At 44.7% G+C, this 15,238-nt stretch overlaps 1 protein-coding gene across 2 annotated transcripts in view; it reads left to right on the top strand.

Annotated features, from left to right (window-relative positions):
- Positions 1-15,238, top strand: part of AMBRA1 (autophagy and beclin 1 regulator 1) — a 196,217-nt gene that overhangs the window by 22,875 nt on the left and 158,104 nt on the right. For both annotated transcript variants that reach the window (XM_054026730.1, XM_054026728.1), the window contains exons 2-7: positions 1,943-2,198; positions 2,460-2,518; positions 3,287-3,470; positions 4,242-4,414; positions 5,344-5,410; positions 8,912-10,374. In XM_054026730.1, the coding sequence (XP_053882705.1) occupies positions 2,064-2,198; positions 2,460-2,518; positions 3,287-3,470; positions 4,242-4,414; positions 5,344-5,410; positions 8,912-10,374 (2,081 nt within the window). In that variant the 5' untranslated portion in view covers positions 1,943-2,063. The remainder of the gene's footprint in view (positions 1-1,942; positions 2,199-2,459; positions 2,519-3,286; positions 3,471-4,241; positions 4,415-5,343; positions 5,411-8,911; positions 10,375-15,238) is intronic.

Below are 15,238 nucleotides of genomic sequence, written 5' to 3'. Positions count from 1 at the left end.
TCTGATGTTGCAAGCTTCCAGAGTGTGATTGCCACTCACTTCTCCACTGTCAATGCAGCTCTCATTCTGGTGACCTTGCCCTGAAGGGATGGGGCAAGTTTGGTGCACAGACCCAGGAATGTGGCCTTTCATATCAGAAAGTTCTGTGGCCACTGCTTGTCCCAAATCTGCATTACGATGCAATCTCACCAGTGGCTGCTCATCTCTTGGGACTCCACTTTCTATAGCTGCTCTGTGAATGCCACCAACAACCTGGAGTTGTTTGTTTGCTGTCTTCTGCAAACTGAAATCATGTCCCATGTTCTTATGGTCCTTCCTGTGTGTCTGAAAATACAGCATAATCATGCACTCTGTGTTTGCAATGTTCATGAGACTAGTGCAGAGCTCTGCTGGCTCCATGCTTCTGCCAGAGATGGCAGACACTGAGAAGCGTCACATGGGTTTGTGGGATTTTTTTTAATAAAGTGTGAAAATTTGGGGATATGGATGACATTATGGTGTGGAGAAAGTTGTATGGTAGGAACTTAACTCACAACATACTGTGAAAATTTCCCAAAAGATATTGTGCTGGACAGTGGCCCATGGGACACTGGGACTTCTACCTTTGGGACATTGTGCTTTGCATTGACACAAGCACTTATGTTGAGTACGTGCAGTGCTGATGCGAGCAGCCGAGTATGTATGTGCTCCAGCAATATACAAACTTGAGTGGCTGACTCTGACAACTTGCATCAACCAAAGTTTATAGTGTAGACATGGCCTTATGTAAATTGTTATCCTGTTCTTACAAATAGCGGTTGGGGAATGGGAGGGGGAGACTGCAGAGAGGCGACGTGACATGCCCAGTGTCACAGATGGTGTTCCTGTTAGAGATGTTTTAGAACATTGAACTAAAAATCATGTGATGATGAGGTGTGTGCTTAGCTGGCTCCTCAAATGGCTCTTGGCACATATTGGTGGGGGAAGGCAGTTTGGGTTTGTGAGAAGTGCATTCATGTGATAAGACTGAACTCAGCCTAACTATTGTGATTAACCAGGAAGTTCAGAGCTCTTTGAACTACTGTTTTGGGCTCTCTCTAGAGCTGGAATTGAACACTGTCAGTTTGCACTTGAGTCACCTAGAGAATACATTTTTGTAACCGGAATGGGTAGAAACTAATCTTTATTACAAAAGAGATTTGCAAAGGCTTATTTAAATAGCTTGTGTCCTTTATTGCTCCTTTTTGATGAACAAAGAAGGCCCAAAAAGCTTTTTAAAGGTTATTTTTTTTCTACTTCATTTTAAACATAAAGATATTGGGAACATCAATCCTCATCTTCCCTGTTTTTGTTGGAGTACCTGCAGGAGGACAAAAAGAAAGTTTGTGAGTTCTAAAGTCACTGAATATTTAACAAAGACTTCTTGTATTCAAAATGTTAACAGAGTTGAATCTGTATGAGCAAAACACAAGAGTATTAAACAGTCTGACGACAAATTCCTTCCCCTCTTAACAGCTGAACTTTCACTCTCTTGCTGCATACAGTGTTGTCATTTATACTAGTTTTCTAGCCATCAACTCATCCAGCATAGTCAGGACCTGAATATTTAGTTAGGTTTTTTTTATTTTTTTTAAAGACAGAAAAAGCATTTTTGAGAACCTCTTTCAGGCCTTCATTCTATATCCCATTTGCAGTGAAACAAAAATGGGCGTAAGTCCAATTTTCTTTCCTTTGCAGGTCACCTTTAGCAAAGGAGAAAGTTTAGATTCTGGGGTATAACTCCAAGGAGTGGATTATTAAAATCTCTGGTTGCAGAATCATGAAATACCCAGGGCATTGACAATGGAAGAAAGGAAAGTGCGGTGGTGATTGAGGGTAGTGGAACTGGTGGATGAGGTCTTGAAGCCTTCCTCTTTCCACCCAAGCCAAAGCTGCCATTCACATAGTTCTCCTCTCTTTCTAGAGTTCCATGAGTCAACCTCTTCAGATGTGGATGGCCTGTCTGTAGCTTCTTGGCTGTTTGTGATCTGGAACCCGCTGGTGTCTCATCCCAGTCCCTATTGTAACAGTGGCTACTGAGAGCCATGAAGGTTGTACCAGAGAAGAATGCTGTGCGGATCCTGTGGGGCAGAGAACGTGGCACCCAAGCCTTGGGTGCTCAGCGGCTTCTGCAGGAGCTGGTGGAGGATAAAACCCGATGGATGAAATGGGAGGGCAAGGTAAGGTAATGGGGCAGAAGGACACATCTGGCGGGTGGGTTTGTCCCAGCAGGTTTGGAGGTGGGGATTTGAGATTAATATTTGTGTTTTTGTGGGATGTTCCACTTTGTGTCAGATATGGCCCTTGGATATGTTGTATCTGACTCATCCAAGTTCCTGGGTAGTGGGGAGGGGAGTGAGTTCTTTGTTGTCTGTGTTTGGATAAGAGTTGAGACTGTGATCATATGGCACTCATGTTTCCTGCTCCATTGGCTTTTTCAGAAAGTTGAGCTACCAGACAGCCCACGTTCCACGTTCTTGCTGGCGTTCAGCCCAGATAGGTAACTGACTTCTATTTTGTTACTTGTTTAAACACATTGTTATGCCAGCAAAGGTTGTGAAGACTCGTGCCCCTTGAGAGATCAGGAGCTGGCAGCAGACATGAGACTTCAGGTCTCTGTGCTGCAGAGATGAAGAACATAAGTCATCTATCCAGCTATGCAGCCCATGATACACAGTTAGCACTTAATTTCTGAGTGCCTGTTAGAGTTGCATAGTGTTCAGGGAAGAGGCTCTGACCAGCTGTTCTGGTTGTTAGGAGGAAGGCCTGGGGAGCAAATGGTGTCACGAAAAACTATACAGTGCCAATGAAGTACCAGTGCACTGAGCCAAATCTCAGAGTGCCTGTCTGAAGGAACTGACAGTCTAAAATCAGGACAGAATGATGCAGGATTAATGTCTTGGAAATAGGGATGATGGAGGGAGGTGAGGGCACGGCAGTGAGCGGGATGAATTGGAAAACGAGGGAAGAAAGCTCAGTGTCATTTGACCTGGGCCAGCTGGTGAGAGGGAGGAAGGATTTGGTTGTGTGCCGTATCTCTGAGCTTTAGTCCTTATATATTTGTAGGGTTCTCTCAGCAACAGAGAATTGAGGGGGCCAGATTTCTAAAATGTAGATGTACCTCAGTCTGGGCTGCATCTGCATATTCTTAATACAAATAATAAATAATAATAGTACTCTGATGGAGCTGGTTGAGTTAGCGTAACATGTTGTCTTGTCTCTCTTCTCCACCCTCCCCAGCATTAATTCTACCCTTTCCTTTTCCCAGGACCCTCATGGCTTCCACCCACGTGAATCACAATATCTACATCACAGAGGTGAAAACGGGCAAGTGTGTCCATTCTTTGGTTGGACATCGGCGCACACCGTGGTGTGTGACCTTTCACCCTACTATCCCGGGACTCATTGCTTCAGGGTGCCTAGATGGGGAGGTTAGAATCTGGGATTTACATGTAAGTCTCTCCTGAAACACTAAGTGTTTAGTATTTGTAGTGCAGCAATTTTGTTTGCGCTTGAAGCACCCAAACTTTGCCCAGCTGAGAACTGCTCTGGTGCAGCTTTCTGAGAACTGTCCCAAATGTGTAGAACAGAGCAGATTGCAGTCACGCCCCTGTCTCATATGGAGATGAAACTCCTGGAGACCGTAAAGTTCCAACAAACTCTCTTTAGTTGATTTAAACGCCCAGGCCACATGGCATGTTGGCTGTTGTCTCCTCTCCAGGCCACACATCTGTATTGACGAGTGGTGTGGGCCATATTTCAGAGCTCCACAGGGCTCTGGGGCTCACTCCATCTTAGTTTGTATAAAAAAAATTGCTTTTCTGTTGCTGGTCTTGTGGGGAATAACTTGCACTCTGCCCTAGGAAAAGTGCTATGCCATTACTTTTGTTTTCTCCACTGATGACTTGCCCAGTGGTTGATGCACAGACAAATGATCTGTCTAGCAGAGTGCTCTGGAATGTGGTGTTCTACAGGCTATCTGAGACGCAACTACCTACGGCATGTCTGTGGTCACTGTTGCCAGACGTTCTGTGTTATGGCTGTAGAGTCAGATGACAGTGTAAAATGAGAGTAGATGATGACTTTTTTTGTTGCAGAAGTAGTACAGCAGTTCCATGCTATATGTGGAGTTTTGGGGCGGGTCTGTGGCATTGACAGAGAAAACTAGTTGCCTAAAATTGTTGTGTGTTAAGTAGCTGATGATTCCCACTTTCCCACTCCAGGGTGGAAGCGAGAGCTGGTTTACAGACAGCAACAATGCCATTGCATCTCTGGCTTTCCATCCTACGGCTCAGCTCCTGCTGATTGCAACAGCCAATGAGATCCATTTCTGGGACTGGAGTCGTCGAGAACCCTTTGCAGTGGTGAAGACAGCCAGTGAGATGGAGCGAGTCCGGTGAGTGCTCATTCCTAGGGGAGTAGAACACTTGTACTTCCAGCATGAGAAATGGCATGGTGTGGAGGAATATGTAGCAGTCTCTCTGGGGCAGAGGACACTCGGAAGGTAACTTCCCCTCCACCCTGACCTTGGTTTCAGCTACTTGAAGCATTGTCTTGCCTTGTTCTCAGTGCTCTTGCTCAGTTCGTGGATCAGTGACTGTGGACAGTAAAACTAAAGGAACAAGATTAGATCAGAAATATGAACAAATATAAGTTAGGCTATTGTGTACTATGGGATCCTTCCCAACTCTGCCACAGGGTTGGCATTTGTAAGATTGATCTTCAGATTTTATTAGCAGTGCTGGGTTAAGTATGATTGTTCCTAGGATGGGAGAGCCAGATGCTGTGGGAAGATGACTTTCGACCCTTGGAGTCAGTACTGAATCAATACTCCAGCATGATGCTAAATGGTGCTATGCTGCTGGAGGTTCATTCTTTTGAATGACTTAAAAAATATGATCCTGACAAAAATCCATGGTCATTAAAGATCCCCAGGCACTTCCACAAGAGATGGTAACACCTCTCTTTCCTGGCCAAATTCTAGGGTACTTATTTTATGTTGCCATAAATTTCCCTAGCAGTTGCAGTTGGATACAAGAACTCCCTCTCCTAAACTGTTGCGTAGTATTGCTGCATGTTGTTGGACAGCTGCAGTCTTCACCTTGGAGGTAGCTATATTTTAGGGGTGGATGAATAAGTCCTAATACATGACATTTTTGAAGGACTTTGGGGTACTTCAGAATGAGAGGTACTGCTATAGAAATGTAAAACTTCCTACTCGAATAAACCCATGTGTTAAGTTTGTTATCCCTGGAACATCTGGTTTTCTCTGTCAATGTGAAATGCCAACTGACAACTAAGCCTCCGACTCTGTTCTTGTTTCAGGCTGGTACGGTTCGATCCCTTGGGACACTACTTGCTCACAGCGATTGTCAACCCTTCCAACCAACAGGTGATGATAATATCAATCAAGGTGCTCTGTGCTAACCAGAGCCTGTTGCTAGGCAGTCTGATGCTTTGCTTAAAATTGGACGCCTTCCTAAGTTCAAAGTTGTGTGTCTCATCTAAATTGGTCACATCGGAACATGCACAAGAGACATTAACAAATAGGGGCTGGGAGATTAAGTATAGACAGTGACTTCCATCCTGATCCTGCTGCAGGATGAGGGGCTCCAGAGCCATCCCTGCTACATTTGCAAAGGCCTCCTTGGCACTTTCCATGAAATCCTGCTGAAGAATTTTGCTGCAACTTCACTGCCCTTGATTAGGCTGTAGAACTGTTAGCCAGAGTGCCACAGTTGCTGAATCTCCCAGGTGCTGACTTCCTTTTTTGTTGTGGCTCATTTATTGTGGAACTGCAAGGTATGGGGTTTGTCAGGGTCCATACAAGGCTTCCTTATGGATTAGGAGCTCGATAGCTTCATGCAACCCAAGGATAGTGTCTCTGCTTTCCTTGTGGAAGGCGTTTTGTGTCCTTATCTGTCTATGGGCTGTAACTGGCTTCCCTCTGTTCACTTACGTGTATAAAATCATAGACATGTAGGTCTGGAAGAGACCTCCAGAAGTCGTTAAGTCCAGCCCCCTACACGGGGGCAGGACCAAGTAAACTTAGACCATCCCTGGCAGGTGTTTGTCCAACCTATTGTTAAAAATCTCCAAGGATGGGGAGCTTATTCCAGAATTTAACTACCCTTATAGTTAAGTTTTTCCTAAATCTCCTTTGCTGCAGATTAAGCCCATTACTACTTGTTCTACCTTCAGCGGACATGGAGAAAGTTGGTCACCATCCTCGTTATCACAGCACTTTACATATGTAAAGACTGGAGTCAGGCCTCCCCTCAGTCTTCTTTCCTCAAGTCTAAACGTGCCTAAAGCTTTCCTCATAGATCAAGATTTCTAAACCCTTTATCATTTTGTTGCTGTCCTTTGGGTTCTCTCCAATTTGTCCATATCTTTTCTAAAGTGTGTCATCCAGAAGTGGACACAGTATTGCACCTGAGGCCTAACCAGTACCAACTGAAGTGGGACAATAACCTGCCACTTCTTACATACAACATTCCTGTTAATACAGCCCAGCATTATATAGCTTTTTTTTTTTTTTCTTTTCTCAAATGTGTCACGTTGTTGACTCTCATTCAATTTGTGGTCCACTATAATCCCCAAATCCTTATCAGATACCCAATTATTCCCCATTTTGTAGATGTGCATTTTTTCCCCTCCCTAAATGAACTATTTGCACTTTATCTTTATTGAATTTCATCTTCTTGATTTCAGACCAATTCTCCAATTTTTAAAGGTCGTTTTGAATTTTAATCCTGTCCTTGCAATCCATCCCAGTTTGGTGTCATTTCCAAATTTTAGAAGTGTACTCTCCACTCTGTTATCCTTGTCACTAATGAAAATACTGAATAGTACCGGACTTGCCCTCCCAATGTGACAGCAAACTATTGATGACTACTCTTTTGAGTACAGTCTTTCAAGCAGTTGTGCTCCCACCTCATAGTAATTTAATCTACACCATGTTCCCTAGTTTGCTTATGAGAATGTCATGTGGGACTGTGTCAAAAGCATTATTAAAATCAAGATGTATCACATCTACTGCTTCTCCCTGTCCACTATGGAAAGCAACCCTGTCAAAGAAGGAAATTTTGGTTTGGCATGATTTTTCTTGAGAAATCCATGCTGGCTCTTCCTCATAATAACACTTTTATCCTCTAAATTGGTGGTTTAATAAATTGTTCCTGTATCTGTCCAGCAATTGGAGAGTTAGGCTAACTGGTCTATAATTCCCCAGGTCCTTTTTGTTTCCCTTTTAAATGATTTTAATGATACCCTTTTTAATGATAGAACCTTTCTCCAGTCCTCTGGGACATCACCTGTCCTCCATGAGTTCTTGAAGATAATTGCTAATAGTTCTGAGGTTGCTTCAGCAAGTTCCTTAAGTACTCTAGAATGAATTTCATCAGACCCTGCTGACTTGAATACATTCTAACGTACCTAAACATTCTTTAACATGTTTCCCTATTTTGGTTTGCGTTCTTTCCCCCTTGTTGTTAATATTAATTGTGTTAATCTGGTTACCATTAACTTTTTTAGTGCAGACTGAAGCAGAGTAGGTATTAAACACCTCTGCCTTCTTGATGTTATTAGCTCTCCTTCTCCACTAAATACTGGACCTACGCTTTCCTTCATCTTTCTCTTGGGCCTAATTTATTTAAAGAGCTTCATATTGCCTTTTATGTCCCTGCTAAGTGTAACTCATTTTATGCTTTAGCCTTTCTAGTTTTTGTCCCTATATTCTTGTTGTATTATCTTTTCCCCTTAGCAATTCATCCATGTTTCTACTTTTTGTAAGATTCCTTTTTGATTTTCAAGTCATTAAAGAGCTTCTGATAGCACCATATTGGCCTGTTTCTGTTCTTCCTATCTTTTTCACATCAGGATAGTTTGCAGTAGTGCCTTTAATATTGTCTCCTTGAGAAACTGCTAGCTCTCCTGAATTCTTTTATACCTTACATTTTCTTCTCAGCACTGAGTTTCTTAAGGTCTGCTTTTTTTTTTTTAAGTTCATTGTCCTTATACTTTTGCTGTCACTTCTTCCTTTCCTTAGAATCATGAAATCTTTGACCCCAAGTTGCCTTCCACCCTCAGATTCACAACCAGTTCCTCCCTGCTGGTCAGAATCAAGTCTAAATTGGCTGTTCTCTTGGTTACTTCCTCCACTTTCTGAAACAAGAAGTTGTCCCTGGTACATTCCAAGAACTTACTGGAAATACTGTGTTTTTCCATATTAGTTTTCAAACAGCTCTTTGTGATGTTAAAGTCCCCCATTACTACCAAGTCTTGTATTTTGGATATTTCTGTTATTCTAGAAATACCTTATCCACCTACTCCTCTTGATTTGGTGGTCTGCAGTCCGCTTACCATTATGTTACCCTTTATTCCCCCCGCTGTCCCCCTCACTCAGAGACTTTCAAATGATCTGCCTCTCACCTCCTTCTGGACCTCAGAACAAATGTATATATTTGTGATGTATACTGCAACACTTCCTCCTTTTTCCCCCTGCTGGTTCTTCTTGAACAGGCTATACCCCTCTATTCAATATTCCACTCATGAAATTTACCCCATTAACTGTCCCCAGTTTACTCAATTAAGTCTTAATTTAGCTTATTTACTAATACTTCCAGTTCTTCCTGTTTATTCCCCGTACTGCTTGCATTTGTGTATAGACATCTAAGATGTTGAATAGATTCCCCCTACTGATTTCCCTCTTGTTGCTCTTATGATCCTATTGTAATTTTCCATGTCTTCCCCCCCACCCCCAACATATAGTGTTTTTTTTTTTTTTTTTTTTTTTTTTATGCCTATCTATGGGCTTTTAACACCTGTCCCCTTTAACACTAGTGTAGGGTTCTGCTGTGAGGTGACTGAGCTCTGGTGATTTCCTTTGCAGAGTGACGAAGAGGTGGAGATCCCAGTGGATAGCACAGATATACCACATTATCGCCAGCGCTCTATTCTCCAGTCTCAGCCTGTGAGGCGTACGCCCCTCCTCCACAACTTCCTGCACATGCTGTCCTCGCGCTCCTCTGGCATCCAGGTGGGAGAGCAAAACACTGTGCAAGATTCTGCCACCCCATCCCCACCACCTCCACCACCCCCACCACCTCCACCACTGCCTCCGGCCAGCGAGAACACCAGAGCAGCGGCCTACACCAGGCTCCGTGAGCGTGTCAGTTACCCCACAACAGAGTGCTGTCAGCACCTGGGGATGTTGTGCCTTTGCAGTCGATGCTCTAGTGCAAGACTTCCTTCTTCTCTCTTCCCGCATCAGGAAAATGCCCCCTCCACTTCCTCTGGGGCCACTGGCACTTCCTTTTCCTCTGTGCAGACAGAGCCATACCAACCCCCAGATCAGGCATCCACAGCGCAGCAGGAACAGGGTCTGCTTAACAGGCCTTCTGCTTTCAGCACTGTTCAGAGCAGCACTGCTGGCAACACCCTACGCAACCTTAGCCTGGGCCCAACTCGCAGATCCCTCAGTGGGCCCTTGTCAGGCCATCCCTCCAGGTACCAGTCTGCAAGAGAGATGGCATCTGGTTTAGGAGGGTCTGACTGGACTAGAACAGTGCTGAACATGGGCTCTCGCTCGGAGTTGGAAGCCATGCCGCCACCTAGAACCAGTGCCTCTTCAGTGAGTTTGCTGTCAGTGCTCAGACAGCAGGAGGGAGGTTCCCAGTCCTCTGTGTACACATCTGCTACAGAAGGGAGGGGCTTCCTGGCACCAGGGGCTGAAGCAGACAGCAGCGGTAGTGCTGGCCCAAGCAATCCAGCCAGCATCCGCAACGAGCTCCAATGCGACTTGAGACGGTTCTTCTTGGAATACGACCGACTTCAAGAACTAGATCAAGGGATTAGTGGGGAGCCCAGCCAGTCGCAACAGGCTCAAGAAATGCTTAACAACAACATTGAGCCTGATAGGCCGGGTCCCTCCCACCAGCAGACTCCACATAGCAGTGAAAACAATTCCAATTTGTCTCGGGGCCACCTGAACCGCTGTCGCGCCTGTCACAATCTGCTGACCTTTAACAATGACACACTACGCTGGGAAAGAAGCACACCCAGTTATCCATCGGGGCAGGTCCAAAGCACATTTGATGGCGTGCCACCAAGCAGCAGCCAGGTGCAGCCTGCAGAGAGAACCGAGGGCAGAGCTCCTACCTCTAGCAGGCTGCAGCTGGGAAGCTCTTCCAACTCGCAGGAGGAAAGGACCGTGGGAGTGGTCTTTAACCAGGAGACAGGGCACTGGGAGAGAGTTTACAGCCAGTCAGCTTCGAGCAGACCTGGGAATGTATCACAGGAGGCCTTAAGCCAGGAAATGCCTGAGGAAAGTTCAGAGGAGGATTCGCTCAGGAGGTAAGACACATTTTTTCCATTGCCTTCCTCTTCAGTCTGTTGTTAAACCCTTCCCATCTAGTCTGAGCTGCCAGGTGCTTCCAGAGTAGACCCTTTCATTTCTTTGGCCCTCTGTGATATCAAAGATGAACTATCCCCCTCCCCCCCAATCTTCAGTAGGCATTATTGCTGTATCAGAGGTAACTTCTGAAGGTGTGTCTGTAGGGAGGGATGAGGGAAGAGACCCTGCCCATTAAAGGGAAGATGGACTGTCCAGAGGGTGGAGTAGGGGGAGAGAGGATATTGAATAGTAATTCTATGGGGCAAACTCTGCTCTCGGGAGTGGTCTGACTGAGACACTATTGGCATGTCTGGGCATGGAGTGTACTGCAATGTCCACTTTACAGCATTCAACCGATATACTATGGTGACTGCAGCATAGGCAATGCTCACCCTGAGGATTGGCACAGAGCAATCATGAGCAACAGCATTGATGGTTTATTTCCTCAGAATAGTGTGTCCTGCGAAGAGTGGCCCAGAGACTGCAACCACTGGGGTAGGAAGGTGAAGGAACTTCATCTTGGAGCTACATCAGGGTGGGCTGTGCAGTGGCCTATCTTATCTTAAAGGGGAAGGACTGCACTTCCAGTCTGGTTTTGAATACATGGCCTTTATTAAACCAATGCATTTCATATTCGTACCATGAGAAACACTTCTTCTTGTGGCATTGAGCAGGTAGGTGACTGAAAAACATTTTCAGAGCCTGAGTCTTTACAGAGAGCCCATTATGCTGAATCTGGCATTCAGAGCTCAGCCTGAGAGTATATCTATGCTCTGGATAAGAGAGTCATCTTAATCACCCCCAAATTTAGTATGTGCAGTACTAGAAAGTGAGTTTCTTAGAGACTTCAGATGTGGCAAGTGGAGCAGAGCAGCTCAATTGAATCTGCACTTCAAACGCTGTCTGGGCTGGCTCATATTTAGTCCAGCCACTCTGATATATTACATAGGAGTTGCCATATTGAGTCAGGCTGATGGTCTGTCTAGTTTGGCAACTTGTCTGTCAATGGCTTGTACCGGCCACTTCAGAGGAAGTTTGTCTAATCCTTTCTGCGACAATGGCTATTGCCTGATGCCTTTAGAGGAAGGTGAAATCTCCTACTTTGATACATGTAACCAGCTGAGCAGTATTGTTCATAGGGGTGTTTGATGGAAGGAAATTCTCTTCTTTTCCTTCTCTCAGGTAATCAGCAGGTAATCCGCTTATTCTCAGAAGCAGGAGCTTTGATTATCTCAATTATTTATTTCTATAGCAGGTGGTAGTGGTGATGAAATTATTCTGCTCTTTCTAAATCCCTGCTCCAGTTTTTCACTGTCTGTATGAGTGACTCCCACAAGATGACTGCATGATGGTGATGATTACTTCCTTTCTTGGTCTTAAATTTACTGGGCAATGATTTTAAGTAAATACCCTCTGGTCTCGTATTATAGGAAAGAGGAGAAAGAAGGGGGGGATTGATTAGTTTCAGTTACAACATTATAACTGACACTCAAGTGTGTTTTACTCATCTCCTTTCTTGGCAAAATAATTCCCCTCTCTTAATTTCTCCACTGTACAACTATCTATCTTAGTTTCTGTTCTCTGGGCCAATTCAGTGTTGTCTCAGTAGAAGTAACAAGGTGAAATTAAAAAAAAAAAAAAAAAAAAAAAAAAAGGGGGGGGGGGGGCACTCAGAACACTCTGGCTAGGAGACATCATAGACTGTTATATAGTCCAAGGGGAGGGGTTTTGAGCCATCTAAAGTGTCACTTAAAACTGCACTGGAGCGTACACCACAGAGAGCAATCCTGCTCTGGTTCCCAGGGGGTGGATTAGTTGTGACCTCAAAAGTCTTTTTTTTTCATCTCTGATTCCTGTGCTTCAATATGGGCCGTTTTAGCTGTCACAGATGGTTGTTACTGCTGCGCTGTGGCTGTAGCAGCTGTGCACAGTCAGTCACGCAGTCAATCATTCACCTGTGCAAACAGATGCTTCTTGCCAAGGTAAATGAATTTGGAGCAAGCAGTCTAATGCTTGGGCTTGCTTTGGAATTCGTTCCATGGGATTCCTATGGCAAGGAGCCCTGGCAGAGCTCCTGTTTGAAGACACTGCTAAGAAGCCATACTAGGTACTGTGCTTTCTTGTAAGTCCCTGTCTCCTGCATCTGCCATAAGACTCTTTCTCCTTCAGGACTTTTCTTGTGGGTTCATTCACACCTATCAGGAAGTGAAAGTGAACCATAAAACAATGGGGCCAGAGTGCTCGATTGGCTGAACCATGAGTATAAATCAGCATTAAATGCTACATGCAGTTAGGCTGGAACAAGCTCATTTGGCTGTTCTTAAGTCAGGGAAGTGTCATAAAATCTCGTTACCCAAAAAAAAGGTAACCCCAGAGTGGGGTGGGCATCCTACAAACACCCCCGCACCCATTCACTATTCTAAACTTTACAAATATATTCCTTTTCAGAACAATGGCAAGCCAGCTAATGCTCACCCACTGATTTACCCTTCCCTGGCATAGGATGGACCCCCAGCCAACCTCCCTACCTCCATGCTCTCAGGTCTGGTGAGCACCAGAGCCCAAGAACAGGGAGCACTAATGCAGGTTTTTCATAACTGAATTCTAAGCCCCGTTTCATTAAAGTATCAAGGTGCAAATTAGGGCTAGAAGAAATCCCTGTGCTATCTAGCTAGTTGGTGTCTCATAATCTTGTTCACTTCCTTGTTTCCCCAGCAGCTGTCACTGTTGGGCAGTAGAGTTCTATATGCAGTTTGTCTGGAAACCTAGGATAAAGCAGGACCAGAAGGTGGTGTGTGTTTCATTCACCATCTGTGGGTGGGATTGATTTCCTTGACCTGGCTTGTCTGGCACAGAAGTAACTTGCTAGGGAAGTCGTTGCTGCAGAGGGTCAAAGAAGTTAATGAGTAATTAATGAAGATTGACCCTTTCTGGGTTGTGTTGCTGCCTTTATGCCAGGTGGGGAGTGAAGCGTTCTGCTTTTTCTGATGGTGCTGGACTAATTAATTTGGGCTAATAATGAGGACATTAATAAGCATCTAATGAGGTTTTCCCTGACTGACAGCTCTGGCATCATTTGTTAACAGGGACACGTCACTGAGAACTCTATTTAGCAAAGTGTATTGGCTCTCTCACTTGGCTTGGTATGATGACAGGACAGGCAGCCTGACTGCTGCATTTAGCTTTCACTTTCCAAGCGAGTTGATGGGGCCTTCTGTCAGGGTTCAGATCTGCACTTTTAGCTGCTGTGTGATGAGCCCAATGGTAAAAGAATTTGGGAGGGGGAAAAAAATTCTGGAGGGGGGATTAGAGAGAGAGAGAGTCATTGACTGTCCTAAACAGTAGTGGGTGAAATTTGGGCTTCAGTTTCTCAACTATTCTCCAGGTCAGTGCATCTTATAGATGATATATTTGTCATATGTACTTCCACTAGGTATTTTCTCTACCTGTCTTGGATATCAAGGTGGTGGGAGTCTTAGAAGTATCTGAATGCTGACATGTGAACTTTGTTACTGCATCAAGTGATAAAGGAGGCTGTTGGCAAAATCTGAATGAAGGGGAAAATAATTGAGACACAGATGCGTTCTATTTTAACTTCCTGATAACCCTCAAGATTAGCCTGTTTTGTCTATAGTTCTAGTGACCTGAAAAGTCAGATAAAATTCTGTTCAAGCCATCCCTATCAGACTGGCCAATTAAGGATTGTTACCTAGGAACTGCAATAGTGCAATAGTGGATTGGCATCTAGCCCAATAGCCTGTCCCTGAGAGTTGCCAGTACCAATTTTTTCAGAGAACAGTGCATGAAATCCCTGGAGTGGACTATTATGGAAGTTTCTTCCTAACCCCCATCAGGAGGGCCCTACCAAATTCAAGGCCATGAAAAACGTGTCACGGACCATGAAATCTGGTCTCCCCCCATGAAATCTGGTCTTTTGTATGCTTTTACCCTATACTGTACAGATTTCACGGGGGAAACCAGCGTTTCTGAAATTGGGGGTCCTGACCCAAAAGGGAGTTGCAGGGGGGATCAGAAAGTTATTTTAGGGGGATTGTGATATTGCCAACCTTACCTCTGCGCTGCTTTCAGAGACGGGCAGCCGGAGAGTGACAGCTGTTGGCCGGGCACCCAGCACTGAGGGCAGCGCCCCGCCAGCAGCAATGCAGAAGTAAGGGTTGCAATACCATACCATGCCATCCTTACTTTTGCACTGCTGTCTTTAGAGCTAGGTAGCCAGAGTGGCGGCTGCTGACTGAGGGCCCAGCTCTGCAGGAAGCAGCACAGAAGTAAGGGCGGCAATACCATACCATGCCATCCTTACTTCTGTGATGCTGCTGACGGTGGCTCTGCCTTCAGAGCTGGGCTTCCGGCCAGCAGCCATCGCTCTCCAGCTGTCCAGCTCTGAAGGCAGCACCACCGCCAGCAGCAGCGCAGAAATCAGGGTAGCAGTACTGCAACCCCCTACAATAACATTGTGATGCGCCCCCAACTCCTTTGAGTCAGGACCCCTAAAATTACAACACCATGAAATTTTTAAATAGCTGAAATCATGAAATTTTATAATTTTTTTAAACATCTTATGACCATGATATTGATCAAAATGGACTGTGAATTTGGTAGGGCCCTCCTCATCAGTTAGTGGTTGGTTTTTATTCCCTGAATTAAAAGGGTTTATATTCCCCCTTATTTCTTTGTTTGATGTAATTGATGATCTAGCTGTTTATATAATTGTCTAATCCTTCTTTGAATCTGGTAAACCTTTGGCTGTACTGAAATGCCCCTTTTGGTCTCGTATTCAGAGTTTTGTATATTATAGTTTTGTTT

The sequence above is a fragment of the Malaclemys terrapin genome, chromosome 4 (genome assembly GCF_027887155.1).
Source record: "Malaclemys terrapin pileata isolate rMalTer1 chromosome 4, rMalTer1.hap1, whole genome shotgun sequence".
NCBI classification, from domain to species: Eukaryota; Metazoa; Chordata; order Testudines; family Emydidae; genus Malaclemys; species Malaclemys terrapin.
The sequence above is the reverse complement of the archived record's forward strand: the minus strand, read 5'-3'. Positions and strand labels throughout refer to the sequence as shown.